The sequence below is a fragment of the Callospermophilus lateralis genome, chromosome 12 (assembly GCF_048772815.1).
Source record: "Callospermophilus lateralis isolate mCalLat2 chromosome 12, mCalLat2.hap1, whole genome shotgun sequence".
Classification (NCBI taxonomy): domain Eukaryota; kingdom Metazoa; phylum Chordata; class Mammalia; order Rodentia; family Sciuridae; genus Callospermophilus; species Callospermophilus lateralis.
Window position 1 is genome coordinate 100,530,672 of NC_135316.1, and position 16,989 is coordinate 100,547,660.

The window sequence follows — 16,989 nt, forward strand, 5'->3', positions numbered from 1 at the left end:
TTCTAGGAGAAGAGAGCAGCAAATGCCAAGGTCCCAAGGTATGAGCTCGCCTGGTGTGTTCACGGTACAGAAAGACGTCAATACAACTTGAGCAGGTGAGCAACATAGAGCTTGGTTGATGATGGGGGCAGAGAATGGTAAGGGGACCCCATAATAGAGTGATTCAGGGCACTGTGGAGACTTTGGCCTTTAGATCTGAGCAAGATGATAGCATTGGAGGATTTTCCATGGACCATGGTGTGCAAGGAGAGCATCCAGAGGCCAGTTAGGAGATTCCATAACTGCCCAAATGGGATCTGATGGTGCTTAGATCCTGGGAATAGAGAAGAAGGGACTATGAAATAGTCAGAATCTTAGAATCTGGCTATATTTTGAAGGTGGAGCCAAAAGTATTTGCTGAAGTCTGAAGTATAGACTGGAGTTTCTATTTTCTAAAATGAGAATGTGATGTGTAGGAAGAACAGGTTTTGCCGGTGGGGGTGGGGGGGAAGAGTTAATTTTGCATTCAAAGTGTGAGGTATTAGGCATCCAAGTAGAAATGTTGAGGGCTGGGGATGTGGCTCAAGCGGTAGCATGCTCGCCTGGCATGCGTGCAGCCAGGGTTCAATCCTCAGCACCATGTACAAACAAAGATGTTGTGTCTGCTGAAAACTAAAAAATAAACATTAAAATTAAAAAAAAAGAAAGAAAGAAATGTTGAGAAAACAAATATATGTGACCAGAGTTTGGAGGAGGGCCTCAGCCTGGGTAGGTGTGTGTATCCTCAGTGTGTAGATGGTATTTTAAGGCCATAGAATTGATGAGATTCCCCAAGGAATTGGGATAAAGAAGACAGAGTTCCAAGGTCTGAACCTTGGGACAGTTGGCTTTACAAGTCACGAGGATGAAGAGGATCTAGTGAAGGAGACTAAAAAGGAGCCACTAGTGAGAAAGGAGGAAATAGTGGAGGGTATGATTCCTAGAAGCTAAGAAGCTATTTTTGGGAGGAGGAATTGGCTGGTCACTGACAGATCAGGTAAAAGGAGTCAGAAACTTGACCTTGCATTTAGCATTCAGTGTGGAAGGTATTAATGAGAAAGCACTGTGGAGGAGTAGCCAAGTGCAGAAAGAACAGAAGGACCAGTGGCATGTGGACATATATACAGTTCTCTTGAGGACCTGTATTTAGAGGGAGAGAGAAAAAGTGGTAACTGGGGGATGGCATGGTGTCAAAAGAGGACTCTTTATATAGCTTTTAAAAATGTGTGTGTATGGATGAGGATCATCCAGTCCAGATGGGAAATGTGGTAGTTTGAAAGAGAGAGGGATTGTCGAGTACGTCCTTGTACAGGAAGGAAGGGACAGGACCTGGTGTACCTATGGAGAGACAGGCTCAGTGACCTAGTTCATCCAAGGTAACTCAAGGGAAGGACGTGATGTAGGAAGGCGAGTGTGGCACCTGCTTTCAGATTTCAGTGAAGTAGAAATCATGGTCACTGCCTGTGAGTGAGGAAGAATTGGAGGTGCTGAAGGTTTGAGGAAGGAGGCTGTCAGTAGGAGAGCGGGAGAGTGAGTGGATCACAGGAATCTGGAGTGACTGCCATGCAGCAGTATCCACCTTCTGTGGCTAGAGGGTAATTTGCAGTAGAAGCAGCCAGTGTGCCGATGTGCGCTTCTCATGGGCTTTGCAACTGTGCTGCTATAAAGTTGGATTTCACCAGATTTATGGTTGTGACAAATGGGTACAACAAAATAAGAGAAGAGCAAAGGACCTGAGGGACCGACAAAAGGTGGTGATGCATTGACCTTGAATTTGAATTTGTAAGAAGGAAAGGGAAGGAGTGAGGAACAGCAAAAGGACCATAGGATCCATTGATTGTGGCATCCAGAACATTGGAGTTGAGGAGTACTTGAGCCAATGAGCTGGAAAAACAGTAAGGATTGTGCTTTGACACTGGAAAACTTGACATTGAGATAATGTAAGGTCTGCTGTCAGTAATATGGGCAGGGAAAGGAATGCTTTGAATTATGATGGTGGCTAGCAGACAGATCATCTATGAAATGTTACAGTCACCAAGAATCAGGAGCCAGAAGCTCAAATCTTAAAGGGCCAGTCATCTCAGGGTGGTAGATGACACATTGGGGAGTAGGAGGCCATGTAATCTGGTGATATGAGAGTCAAAGTTGAGGGTTTTAGCAGAAGGAGGAGAATGGTTTTGCCTCATGCTGTGACCTGTGAGAGAAAACAGCCACCAGTGGTGAAAACCGTGGTGAGGCAGTGTCCCTCAGAAGAGCCAGGTTTGCCTGAGGGCAGATTTCAGAGACCGTCTTGAAAAGAGTTTTGAGGATGAAGAGGGTTTCTGCTGATGACCTCTGAGTTCCAAGGGGCATTGTGGAAGTGTGCAAGGAATTGGAGGTGAAGTAAGAGATGGCATCAGAAAGAGGGGTGGTATCTCTCTTGGAATTTGAATGTGGGAAAGGAAGGATGGCATGGGAATCCTGGATTTCTAGGATGACTGTCCTTAGAAGGGATGAGGCATAAAGGGATTAGTCTTGATGGACTCAAGGCAGCAAAGCACAAGTAAGAGGAATAGTAGGAGCCCATAGTCTTATGGGTCTCTCTTAGAATGTGAAGGATTTCATCATAATTTTTCTACCATTTGCTGAAAGCTGATGGTAGGATGTGAAATAACTGTCATGTAGTGTTTTGCACATTATTCTGTTTAATTAAAAAACCCTGCAAGGCATTACTAAACCCATTTTACAACTAGTTCATTGAAGCTAAGGTTAAAATTAAGCAGCTTGTCATGGCTGGGATGTAGCTCACTGGCAGATCACTTGCCTGGCATGCACAAGGTTCTGGATTCAATCCCCAGGATTACAAAAAAAAAAAAAAAAAAAAAAAAGCCAGCCAGGGTCTTATGATAAGATACAGCTAGAGGGGCTAGAGTTGTCGCTCAGTGGTAGAGCACTTGCCTGGTATATGTGAGGCCCTGGGTTCGATCCTTAGGACCCCGTATAAATAAATAAAATTTAAAAAGATCCATTTACAACTTAAAAAAAAAAAAAAAAAAAGATGTGGCTAGATTTGTACCCAGGACTAACTCTAGGTCTCTAGATTGGTCAAGTATTTGCTTTAATGATTTCCTTAAAATTATTCCCCAGAGAATTTTAAACCAACATTGAATAATTCAATAAAAAATAATAAAACATTTTCCTGAATAAATCGCATCTTATATTTGTATACTTTAAGTGAATATATTAAAATGGAACAATGATGGAATTGATTAATATGAGGAGGATTTGGTTCCCTTGAAAGCCAATAATATTTCATAAAATCTTTAATAAAACAAATACTACTAATAAGTACTATTAACCAAAGATGATTTAAAATATTGTAAAACTCCCAACTAAACATCATAGGGAGCAGTACTAAGGTGTCATAATAAGCATTTTTCTCTAGAGCTCAACTTTGCTTGGGTTAAATCCTGGCTCTGCCATTTCTTGATTGTGTGGCTTTTTGTGCTTTGATTTTCTAATCTGCAAGTTACAGATGAATACCTACCATGTAGGGTTGTTGGGAGAATTACATGAAGTGCATAAAACATAAGAAGCACTAAGTAAATGTTAACTGTTATTATTAAATATCACCTTTGGTGTTGCTATTTTCCTTCCCGATTGCACACACAAATTGACTCATCTAAACCCAGTGAGTATTGGATCAAGAGGTTTATTAGGGTTTGCCATTTTCTTGTAACTAATAATGTCTCTCTCTGCTTAATTTATTTTAAGTTTGGTGCCTACACCTCTGATTCTGTAGTGTGTATACTTTTGTTTTTTCATTTTCATTTAAAAAATTTAAGCTTGTAAGTTTTCCATAAGGTTCAAAATATCAAATAATGGTACAAATATTGCTATATTGAGAGGTAGCAATGCAGTGAAATTAAACTCTTGGCTGGCAGGGGGCAGCAGTGAGCTGCACTTAAACATTGGCATGTCAAGAACTGGACAGCGCTAGGGATATTAATAAATAATGCATAAAAAGGTGGACCCCAGGCTGGATTGTGACTCAGAGGTAAAGCGCTTGCCTAGCATGTGTGAGGCACTAGATTTGATCCTCAGCATCACATGAAAATAAGATAAAGATGTTGTGTCCACCTATAACTAAAAAATGAATATTTTTTTTAAAAAATGGACTCCTTTAGAAGTAAAGCATGCGATTTTTTTTTTTACCACCAGTAATAAGGTTTGAATTTATTAAAAGGTTTACAATTGTGGACTAGGTGTATAGTTGGTAAATTATAGCCTCCTGAAAAATAAGAAGTATAATTTTTAAATTAAGACATAAGTGGCTCCTGATGAATAAGTTCTAGACTCCAAAAGTGGAGGAATCTTAGTTTTTTTTAAAAAAAAGTTATCAAGTTTGATTTCACCTTTATTATTTAATCAGGTCCTGAAAATTGGTAGCCTTTAAGCTTGAGTGAAGGATTGTGTTTACTTTGATTTTAGATATCCAACTGATTCTTTTTCTTATCACATTGTGTCATGTTCACTGCTGACTCTCTGACACTCGGTGGAGCACTTAATATCTATTGAATATTTGAACATGAAGATTTGTCTATTTGTTACTGGAAAGCTATCAACCCAAGAATTCTAAAACATGAGCATGAGTTATTACTATTGAGAGAATAATGTTTCATTTTTGTTCTATATGTGGGTTTCTTTTCTTCTGGAATCATTTACATTTAAGAGATAGATAGATTAAAATCATCAAAAAGAAAAAAACTTAGAAGAAAAAATGATGACTTGAGTTTTTAGAGAAACATTATGATTAAAATTTAAATCTGAGCTATAAAGAATTTTACAGTGTTTATTGCATAATACTATTGTCTATGGTAAATCTTTATGAGGAACCTGAATATTTTTTCTTAAAAGACCTTCCACTTTCTTTTCATACAGTTTGCATTTAATAAGGAGGAAACCTGTAAGCTTGTTTGTACGAAAACATACCATACAGAGAAAGCCGAAGACAAACAAAAGTTAGATTTCTTGAAAAAAAGCATGTTACTGAATTATCAACATCACTGGTAAGACATGTAGATTTTGGGTTTTGAGCTTTTTCCTTTTCAAGATGAAATATCTATTTCAATGACTGAATTATTTTGTAGACTGTGTAAATATAGCAAATTAGTTCTTTTTTAGTAGTAGTAGCAGCATGAAGTAGTAACCTTTACTTGCCAGAGCATTATTAAATTTGACAGTGAAATTAAAAGTATCATCTTTTAATCATACTTAGATTACTGTCATACCTGATCTTCTTGACCTGGTACATAGAATCTTTCATATGTAGAAACAGGAACATAGTTATGTTTTAGGGAAAGGGCCTGGATCAGTATTCTAGAGAAATGTTCTTTTATATTATGAGTCATAAAAAAAAATCACAGCAAAACAAAATTTAACTTTTATTTGATGTTATATGATTAGCACCTACTTCAAGTCAAACACTTAGATTTTGTTTAACATGTCTTTTCTTTTTGTTACCATATTGCAACAGTAACAAGTTCCTGAGCATGGATGTGCATGCCTGTAATCCCAGCAACTTAGGAGGATAATACAGGAGGCTCCCAAGTTCAAAGCCAGTCTCTGCAATTTTGGGACACCTTGTCTCAAATTTTAAAAAAAGGGCTAGGAATGTGGCTCAGTGATAGAGCACCCCGGGTTCATCCCCAGTACTAATTAAAATAATTTCCTTATCAGTTTGTGTCAAAATCAAAAAACGTCTAAAACTATTCTAATTTTGATTCCAAAATTATATGAATTTATTATCAGGCTCAAACATAGAATGTTATAAAAGGCTCTCAAAAGCCATCAAGTTTGACCATTGTTAATCTTGCAAATAATTTTGCTTGCAAATGCCTGTATTCTCTATGAATTTGTTTACATGTGTTTTGCCTCTTCAGAAAGTGTAAGGTGCTGGAGATGGTGACCAGGAGAAATATCTTTTGTTGTCTATGTCTCAGGTTGAATGTTTGTCCACCCCCAGGGAGGGTGGGAACCCTAGACCTCAGTTTAGAGCTGATGAATCCCAGGACAGATACTGTGGTTGAAGCCTCTTGTTCCTTTTTGCCTGCTCCATTCTTCCCCACCATTCTCCTGCCATACACATGTAAAGAAGTCCTGGAGAAGGCATCTTGGGGCATGTGCCCTTCCCTGAACTAGTCTTCCATGAGGCAGTTCATTCTGATCAGTAGACCTGGGCAGAAGGTACTTGAGCCCCATAGAAATGAGCTTCCCTAGGCAAGCAGGGCTCTAGTGGCGGAAGGAAAAGGTGGTTCAGAAGCTTGCCTACTGCTTTCCATCCAACTCTCAGTGTAGACAGGGAACTTGAAGGGCTCCTCTGTCTCCTCCTGTCTTGTTTCTGATAAACCAAGAGTTTCCCCCAGCCCCCGAAAGTTACTGTCAGACACACTTAGTTGCTGGAATGGTATAACTTGGCATACATTTACTTATTCATAAGTAACTGAAATTTCCCCTGGTCTTTTTCTTTTCCTTCAAATTGTTCTTTATAACTTTCAAAATAACATTTAAGGCTCAGTTCTTGTACCCTCTTCTCACATCGGCTCCCTCCATGTTTATTTACTTAAACACCATGTTTATTTATTTAAATTTATTGACTGAAGGCTCTTTGGGCCTGCGGGTAATTTTTAGTCTCATTCCTACCTTTCTGGTGCCATGTACAGTCTTGCTCCTGTTGATAATAGAAGCAGCTCTTCTTTAGTAGCCTCCATGCAGGAAAATATTTGGAAATATTTTTAACTAATTTTATGATGCAGTTAACCTAGGTGCTATACTTTTCATGTGTTTCTGAATTTTTCGGTGCATACACAGGTATGTAAAAGTGGTGTGCCTTTTTTAAGTAGCACAGCTGAAATATTGTACACGTTATTCTGCGCCTTGCTTGTTTCATTTTTAAAAAATATTACAGGCATTTTTCCAGTCAGGTACCTCTATAAATTTATATTCACTGCATTCTTTTTCATAGTTGTAGGACATTCCATTACATGAATGAACTATAATTTTACCTCCATAACATTCTAACCATGCATGAATTCATTGTTCTCATTATAGTTAATAATAGTTAATTTTATTACTTAACAGTGAATATTTTTCTTTCTTGTTTGGGACATTAAAACATGATTTAAGAACAAAGGTGGCAGGATTGCTTGAGCCCAGGAGCAGTCTGAGCAACAGACTGCAACTTCAGAGGCTGAGGCAGGATATCAGGCTTGAGGCCCACCTGAGCAACTTAGTAAAACCCTCTCTCAAAATAAGAAATTCAAAGGTCTAGGAGTGCAGCTCAGTGGTGGAGACCCTTTGGTTCAATCCCCAGAACCACAAAAACAAAACATGATTTGAGGATCATTGAGGCTTATTCTATCAGTGGCCTAAGCTATGTTGTCATTCTTGAAACTGACTAGTATTTTGGCACTAGCCCCGGACACCTGAATTCCCTTGGATTGTGCTTTCTGTGTGTGGTTCGTGATCCTGCTCCTTGCCTACATTTTGAAATCTATGACTTTCTGTGTATATGCACATACTAGGCAAAAGCTACATCCCCTGGCCCCTTATGATGTTTTTTTAAAATAAAAGCATAACTACTCAACTAGTTACCAGAGTACATATATATATATATATATATATATATATATATATTTTTTTTTTTTTTTTTTTTTAAGTTATAGAATTCCTACACACGAAGGGATCTTGAAGATATTTCAGTGCATTTAGTCAAGATCCCAAGTCAGGAACAGGGAATGATGCTCTGTTTTCAGAAATTCAAAATCATAATGGATTAGATAAATTTACTCATATTAGAACTACACAGAATGGGCTGGGTTGTGGCTCAGCGGTAGAGCACTCACCTAGCATGTGCAAAGCCCTGGGTTCGATCCTCAGCACCACATAAAAATAAGTAAAGGTATTGTGTCCAATTTCAACTAAAAAATAAATATTTTTTAAAAAAACTTCACAGAATGACTTAAATACTCAAGTTTCTTTGCTTTTTGGCTACAATTTTGATTATTCCATTATGATTAGAAACTTTTGTAGCTAATTTATCTACCAGTGTTTCATATGGAGTCCCTGGAGGATAGAGGGAAAATGGGAAGGAGTCCTTCATGATTAAAAAAAAAAAAAATTGAGACCAATTATTCACCTTTGTCCTTTCAAGCCCTTTTCTCATACCCTTTTTCACTCTGTTGGGTCAGAAATAGGATTTTTAATGTTTTTGATATTAGAAATTGAAATACTACTCCCTGACTTAGGAAGGTGGTAATTTAAAACAATATTCTTTAAACTTTTTTACATGTAATTTAAAGGTTTTTTTAAAAAATACATCTTACTACCTGAAACAGGCATTATATAGATGATAAATAAGTAAATGTGAACTATTTGCTTTTAAAAAACCAAAATTGTCCTTGAAGTCCTCTTTTTATCCTCCCTCACCCCAGTATGGGGAATGGCTCCAGAGCCTTGCATATGCTAGGGAAATTCTCTACCACTGAGCCATATCCTCAGACCTTCTATAAAATTTTGTTTTTAGACAGGGTCTCACTAAGTTGCTGAGGCTAGTCTCAAACTTTTGATCCTTCTGCCTTAGCCTCCCAAATAGCTGGGATTATAGGCATGAACCACCACACCCAGTGAATTCTTCATTTTGTAACTAGCACTTTAATTTTTATGTAGTGCTTTAAATCTATTGACTCATTGATTGAACTTCATTTTCTATCTAACAAAAATTAAAGCAATTCACCAATTTCTTTAGGCCTCCAGAAAATCTGAATTATTTAGTCAGGTCCAGTGGCGCATACCTGTAATCCCAGCAGCTCAGGAGGCTGAGGCAGGAGGATTACCAGTTCAAAGCCAGCCTCAGCCAAAGCGAGGTGCTGAGCAACTGAATGCTAGACAAGCACTCTACCACTGAGCTACCCTCAGCACCAAGAAAGAGAGAGAGAGAGAGAGAGAGAGAGAGAGAGAGAAAGGGCATTGAGAGAGGGAGGAAGGAAGGAAGGAAAACCTGAATTATTTACATAGCATTGTTTTATGTTCCGTCTTTTCATGGAACTAGTAGCTTGCTGGTTATAATAATAAGCAACTTAATAGTATAGGTAATTCCAAAATTTGGAACATTGCGTACTATTAAATAGCATTTAAATGTGACAAGGCATGTTGTATTAGGTCATTAATGTATGCCTTGGGTGAATATAGAATCATAATTCTACTTCCTAGGGCACACATTAATTAACAAATAAAACATACCCTGAAATGTCATCATATGACTATAATATAGCTAGTATATTTTTTGTTCATTTTTCAAAATGTGTGTCCTGCAGTGTGCACTGGGCATAGGGGACCTCACGTGCAGACTTTTATAGCTGCTGTATGTGCTACAGAACTTTATTTGGGTTTGTTATTGTCATTGTTTGGTTGTAGAACTTGAAAGATTTGGTTCTCTAGCTTTATAGCAGGTTTTTTTTTTTTTTAAGAAATTATTTGGATTTACAATTTCAACAGTTAATTCTGTAATTTTCATGTTTTTTTCCCATTACCCTCAAACCCACAGCCTTGCACATGCTAAACAAGCACTCTACCGCTGAGCTATCCCCTCAGCCCTAATTTTAATTTTTCTTTTTTAACCTGGCCTTTTGGTTAATATTTTTTCATATATATTCTCCTTTAATTGAGTTACTTGAGTAATAAATACATTTACTTCTAATTATTCAATAAACTGTTCCCAGGAAACTAGATATATAGCTTTATACCTGTTTAGAGCTATGAGTGTTCTGCTAAGGGTAAATTATATTTAGTTATCAGATAATATGATTTAATTAGCAATTGCTACAAGTTATTTTACAAAATTCTTGTTTCCTATATATATTATAGTTTCAAAGAAGCTATAAAATGTTTTCATACATATATGTTTTTTAATATATTGGCATATAATGTCATTACTTATAAAATACTATGTTCCATCAAAGTTCTTTAAGGTTTTTTGAATCTTAGGGCATTTATATTTTACAAAGCAATGACACTGATTTAGGCATTCTTAGTCATGTTTGCTGGGTTCTCCTCTAACTTCACTCATTTCTGTACATAGGATTGTGGATAATATGCCTGTAACATGGTGTTATGATGTTGAAGATGGTCAGAGGTTTTGTAATCCTGGATTTCCTATTGGCTGTTACATAACAGATAAAGGCCATGCAAAAGATGCCTGTGTTATTAATGTAAGTTTGTGATAAACTATGCTGCTTTTAAAAACATGGGTTTTACTTTGTATACCATCAGAGATATGAAAAATTGTGCTCTATATGTGTAATAAGAATTGTAATGCATTCCGCTGTCATATAAATAATTTTAAAAAATGGGTCTTAAGAGAATTTGGTCTTTGACAAAACTTATCAACATTCATTAAACAAATAAAGTTCAGATGTTCTAGAGTATTTCTACTTAGATTTTAAACTGAGCCAGATTAAAACATGTAAATTTAACTCCAAAATTAAAATAATTTAGATTTGGGCTGGGGTTGTAGCTCAGTGGTAGAGCACTTGCCTTGCACGCGTGAGGCCCTGGGTTCGATCCTCAGCACCACATAAAAGTAAATAATAAATATATTGTGTCCATCTATAACTAAAAAATAATAAGAAGAAATAATAATTTAGACTCACTTTAACATTTACTGAATGCGTCTTTTGTATACTAAAGGCTATGCTAAACTTTCGTTCTCTTAATATTTAGATTTATAAATTTATACATAAGAAAACAGAGTGTTAGGTTGGGGGTTGTGGCTCAGTGGCAGAGCGCGTGCCTCGCACATGTGAGGCGCTGGTTCAATCCTCAGCACCACATAAATATAAATAAAATAAAAATATTGTGTCCATCTATAGCTAAAAAAAATTATTAAAAAAAAAACAAAGAAAGAAAATAGAGTGCTAAAAAGGCCCCGTTATATGTTCATAGACTTTATATTGCAAGTTGATAGTACACTTGTTTTAAAGTCTTGACCTGTCTGTGAGGCCATTCTTTTATAATTAAAAATGGATTAATAGGGGCTGGTAGGATAGCTTAGTGATGGAGTACTTGCCAAGCATGTGTTAGCCCCTGAGTTTGATCCCCAATACAGTAAAAACAAAACAGAAAAATAAAATGGATTAATAGAAAGGAGACATTAATTTAGAAGGTAATTAAAATTATTGGGAATATATATTAGAATTTTGTGTAATCACGACCAACTAATTTACTGTTTTATTATAATCTGATAAAAGTTAGTATGAGCTAACTTGGTCATAAAACTGGTTATATTAATGCTTTTGTGAGAATTAATCAGAAATACTTGAATAAGGTAGATTATTGTTTAATCCAAAGTTACAGACTTTTAGGGAAGAAAAGTGTTTAAATATGTAAGATTTAGCATGGCTGTAATATTTTAAAATTTATTTTGTTATTATAAGTGAAAAGTTGGAAAATATTAGATTTGTGTTCTTTTGAACCAGGTATTTATTAAATTTTATGCAAATAGTAAAACTTTAGAACGCATAATTTGTACTTCCCCTAGTTAATTTTTGGCTTATAAAGAGTTTAAACTTAAAATGTAAACGTTTTTAAAGGGGAAGATTTTAAATTCTAAATTTAAAATTTCCTTCTTGTGTAGTCCATTTTAAAGATTTATGTTTTGATTCTTCCTGTAGCCAATTTTCTGCCTTTAACTTTATGTTCTGTTTTATAGTCAGAATTCCATGAAAGAGATACATTTTACATTTTCAACCATGTTGACATCAAAATATACTATCATGTTGTTGAAACTGGTTCCATGGGAGCAAGATTAGTAGCTGCTAAACTTGAACCAAAAAGGTAACTATACAAATAGACAAAGAGTAAAAAACACAAGTGAAATTCAGGTCCAAAGAACAAGTATTTGAGACCCAATTAACTTATTCCATAATCATTATTCTGGCATTCCAAGATTGTAACTAAAACTCCCTTTAGCATAGTTTGTTACTAAGTTCTTCAGAGAAACTCTAGTTCTCATTTTTCCTTTATAGTAAGTGGTCAGGCCAAGGTGCCTTTCTGTTTTGTTTTGCAGCTTGGGAAGTTTTTTGTTGTTTTTTGTTTTACTTATTATTATTATTATTATTATTATTATTATTATTATTGTAGTTATAGATAGACAGAATGACTTTATTTGTTTATTTTTCTGTGGTGCTGGGGATCAAACCCAGTGCCTCACACATTCTAGGCAAGCGCTCTGCCACTGAGCTGCAGCCCCAGACCAGCCTGGGAGTTTTGACGGCAGTTGGTTTGCCAGTGTGTAGTGGAGAACATGAGTGGTTGGCACAGTGCTCCGTTTTGAGTGGACAGAGAACTGCCTCCACATCATGTGACTTTCCTTGGGTCAGAGACCCTTGGGAGCTGAGTGGTGCTGCTGTTTTCCAAAGTTTTCATGCAGTATTAAGATACCAGCATGGGAAGAGCTATAGAAAGAGCACCTCTTCAAATTTCAGAGGTGTTAGCATGAAAATATGTATTTTGGTTTTTTTTTTTTTTTTTTAGCAAGTGAATTAGCCATCTTCTCTCATCACTAGTGGTAAAGAAATGCAAACCATAATAAGGTGGCTGTGCATTTAAACCCCATGGGTGGGTTGTTTGTTTTATTTTTCAAGTTTATTTAGCTGGGTTCAATGGCACACATCTGCAGTCCCAGCACTTGGAAGTCAAGAAGGATCATAGAGTCCAGGAGTTTTTTGACCATTTTGGGCAAACAATATAGAGAAATCCTGCCTGGGGGAAAAAAAAGATTACTTAACGCTCTTAAAGTATAGTGTTTTTAGAAGTTTTTTTGTAACTGGAGTAATGATTTTGTACACGCAATTTAGCCCATTATTTACATGAAGTAAACACTATTAAATAACGACATAAATAATTTCATCTTGGAGTATTAGCAGTGTTGCAAAACATGGTACAGAATTTCTAACCTTTATTTTATCCCATTTTTTAAACTGTACTTTATCTAGCATCTCACCAAAATGTTTCTTCCCACAGCTTCAAACATACCCATATAGATAAACCAGACTGCTCTGGACCCCCCATGGATATAAGTAACAAGGCTTCTGGGGAGATCAAAATTGCCTATACTTACTCTGTTAGTTTCCAGGTGAGTTTGTTTTTATCTTTGGTATAACTGAGAAATTGATTTTAAGTTTGTACTACTTAAACTAATTAAAAATACTAATGATTAAGCTTGCCAAATAGTTAAACTATTAATGAGCTGGTTTTTAGAATAGTTTTTCAGTGCACCTGCACCAGCCAACATAATCACTCTTGAAACTAAGTTTCAGTTTAAATGGAAGGGAATAAGAAATTGAAGAATTGAGTCTGATTTGTATTATGCCAAAGAGATGCATACAAGACAAAAAATTGGCTGGGGATGTGGCTCAATGGTTAAATGCCCCTGAGTTCAATCCCTAGTACCAAAAAAAGGATACAAAATAGGCATAGAAAATATAGTGAAAATGTCAAAGACATATGCCAGAAACATTTGGGGAAACAATACCATTTTCAAAATCAGGACTTGAGTATGGACTTAAGAGTTTCCTGTTGCTAGATTTTCTTAGGAAATTGAAGGAAGTATTTTTATCAGTGAATATGGTTCTAAGGAGTGTAACAGTTTACTGTAGAAAATTTAGACAGTATTCCCCTCTGTATTAAAAAAAAAAAATGATTTTGGCAGTTTAATGTAGTTGTGACATTTAATGTCCCCATGTAGTGTTTAATTTTGCAAATCCAGCACAGTAAACAGTATATTTTTCTAGATATTAGGAGCTCAGTGCCAGATGCTCAGTGTACCTAGGTTATGATTTTATGGTCTGGTTAGCTGTCCCATAGGGCCAGAGTAAAGAATAAGTTATTCCATTCAATTGTTTTCTGAAGAAATTAAACATAGCTCTAAATTTGACATAGAAAATAAACCTTTACCAGCTGTATTTTAAAACAAGACTTTTACCCACTTAAATCTAATGTATGAAATATGATATGTCAAGAGCTTTGTAATGTTTTGAACAACCAATAAAAAAAAATAAAAATAAAACAAGACTTTTAAGAACGCAAGTTTGTAGGTATTGCTAGAAATTCATAAGTTTTTTTTGTTTTGTTTTATTTTGTCTTTGTTTTTTCATTTACTGCTTAATCTTATCCAGATTCCCACTCTATAACTCCCTGAATCCACAACTAATCCTCGTTATGATCATTAGAAATTGCAGGTGTTGACTGAATGGAAGGAAGGGCAGGCTCTGGAAGGGAGTTATGGGATTATTGATGTGCTTTGTCAGCAGTTTTTTCCTTCTTCCTCTAGGAAGATAAAAACATCAGATGGGCATCTAGATGGGACTACATTCTGGAGTCTATGCCTCATACCCACATACAGTGGTTTAGGTAAGAGTACAGTCTGCTTTTCGCTGTCTACTTATTCTGCCCTCTCTCCCTTTGAACATCTCACGTACTCTCTCATCCTCTAATGTGTTCAGAAGTTTGGACTCGGATTCAGATTCTGGCTTCAGGTAATGAGTTGTTTGTCAGGGCAGTCTGTTTCTCAAGAGTTCACCTCTTTGTCTAGAAATACCAAGCTCCTGGGATCATTTGATGATTAAAGGAGATAATGGCACAGAGCATCTGAGAACATTACTGGGACCCAAAAGTGTGCAGTAAATAGAAGTTGCTGCTGTTGTTGCAGCTATTATTATTCTTTCCAGAACATGACTCAGAACTTACCTACAAGCCTGTTCATAGGTGCCATCACTCTCCATTTCCTGATTTGCTGATTAATCTTTTTGACACTCACTAATCTATTGAGTAAATTTGTTCTTCAGTGAATTTCTTGAGGGTCCAGGCCAGTCCTTTGTTGTTTCCTTGTATATGATGCAAAGATTTAGGCATAATAGTTATTTAATAATGTTGATCATGGATTTAACAAAAAAAAAAAAAAGGTCTAACTCTAAACAGACTCTAAAACTTTAGGGACCAGGAATATCCCTCTGTAGTAGAGCTCTTACCTAGTATGTACAAGTCTGTGAGTTCCATCCCCAGTACTGCAAAAACAAAATCAGAAACTCTGTTAGGATAAATATATAAAGCTATATGTCCATTAGAAGGAAACATAGAAGAACACATTTCATTGGATTTGTTGAATTTTAGGTATTTTAACTTTGATTTAAAAAGAATTTTTTTAGTTATAGATGAACACAATACCTTTATGTTATTTATTTATTTTTATGTGGTGCTACGGATCAAACCCAGAGCCTCACATGTGTTAGGCAAGCGCTCTACCATTGAGCCACAACCACAGGTCTTGTCTTTGATTTTGATTCATTCTATTTTAATGTTACTCAATAAACAGTTAAAAACTGTTTAAATTCTTCTGTAAACAAAGCTACAGATTAATTGTGATGTTCTTATTTTTACAGCATAATGAATTCCCTGGTCATTGTTCTTTTCTTATCTGGAATGGTAGCTATGATTATGTTACGGACACTGCATAAAGATATTGCCAGATATAATCAGATGGATTCTACGGTGAGTGGGAATATTTTATCTAGTCTTTGGTCTGTCAAAAACAATGTTTAGGGCTGGGGTTGTGGCTCAGCGGTAGAGCACTCGCCTAGCACATGGGAGGCCCTGGGTTCGATTCTCAGCACCATATCAAAATGAATAAATCAAGGTATTGTGTCCAACTAAAAAATAAATATTAAAAAAAAATCTTTATTATTGCTTTAGAAAAAGTTGAAAGAATAGCTTTAAAAAGTGTTTCAAAACATTCTTCCCAACAATTATCTTGAATTCATATTTTTAAATAGGAAAGTGATACTTGAGAATAATCCCAGTGACTGGGGAGGCTGCGGCAGGAAGATTGCAAGTTTGAGTCTGGTATTAGCAACTTAGCAAGACTTTGTTAAGGCTAAAAATAAAATATAAAAATTAAAAGGCCAGGGATGTAGCTTAGTGGTCAAATCCCCAGTACCAAAAAAAAAAAAGGAAAAAGATATCCTCTAGAAGTTTAGTAATCATAGCATTCAGAGCTAACTATTCATAGCCTCACCTGTTTCAGTAGATCACCTTCTCTTACCATGTGCCATTAGCTCTATCAGCTTCACCATCCCTACTAGACACTATGGAATGATTTAATTCCCAGACTATTTTACTTAAAATTTTAATTGAATTTTTGTCCTTTCAGCCTTTTGGTATATTCAACTTAATTTCAATGTCCCAGGCTTATGTATTCTCAAACACTTTAAGTTGCATAATGTTATACATTTTGTAATTTTTTTTTATTTCATGGCAATACAGTAACAATTTTTTTGGTAAGAATCACAGTAATTTGTAGAAATATTCCAAGTTTCCAAGTGTTCATTGTTTTCTATTCCCCAGTTTCCCTATCCTTAGCCCCCAAACCTTTCTATCCTTTTATGTTTGGGAAAAGAACATTAATATTTTAGCATTTCTACTCTTTGTTTCTTTTTTTATGACTTTTATTGATTATATGTCTTAGTAGACTTTTTAAAAATAATTTCAAAATATCCATAATCAGCTATTCCAAGTCATCTTTACTTGTAGAGTTGCTGTGTGGAGTACAGGCCCGTGGCAGTTTGCTTCCTTTCCCTCTTGCTTTCATTCTTGTTGTACCTCCAGTCTCTTAACTGCACCTGAGAGCAGGTGCCCTCAAACACAAGTCAGATTGTTTTACTCTCAAGCTTGGCCTTCCAGGGACTTCCCACCTGTCAGGCTCTGTGTTTCCTTTCAGTGCTGCCATCAGCCATGCTAGCCATCTTGCATCTTCAGCAGCATAGGCATATGCCCACATCAGGGCCTTCACTTGCTGCAGTCTCTGATTTGTGTATCCTCTTGCCTTCTTCAGCTGTCTGCAGAAAAGTGGTCTCCCCAGTGAGACCTTTCTGACCATCC

At 36.2% G+C, this 16,989-nt stretch overlaps 1 protein-coding gene across 1 annotated transcript in view; it reads left to right on the forward strand.

The window, feature by feature from the left end:
* Positions 1 to 16,989, forward strand: part of Tm9sf2 (transmembrane 9 superfamily member 2) — a 59,867-nt gene that overhangs the window by 18,649 nt on the left and 24,229 nt on the right. The window contains exons 4-9 of the mRNA XM_076872162.1: positions 4,939 to 5,066; positions 10,136 to 10,265; positions 11,765 to 11,889; positions 13,078 to 13,189; positions 14,387 to 14,466; positions 15,495 to 15,603. Of these exons, the coding sequence (XP_076728277.1) occupies positions 4,939 to 5,066; positions 10,136 to 10,265; positions 11,765 to 11,889; positions 13,078 to 13,189; positions 14,387 to 14,466; positions 15,495 to 15,603 (684 nt within the window). The remainder of the gene's footprint in view (positions 1 to 4,938; positions 5,067 to 10,135; positions 10,266 to 11,764; positions 11,890 to 13,077; positions 13,190 to 14,386; positions 14,467 to 15,494; positions 15,604 to 16,989) is intronic.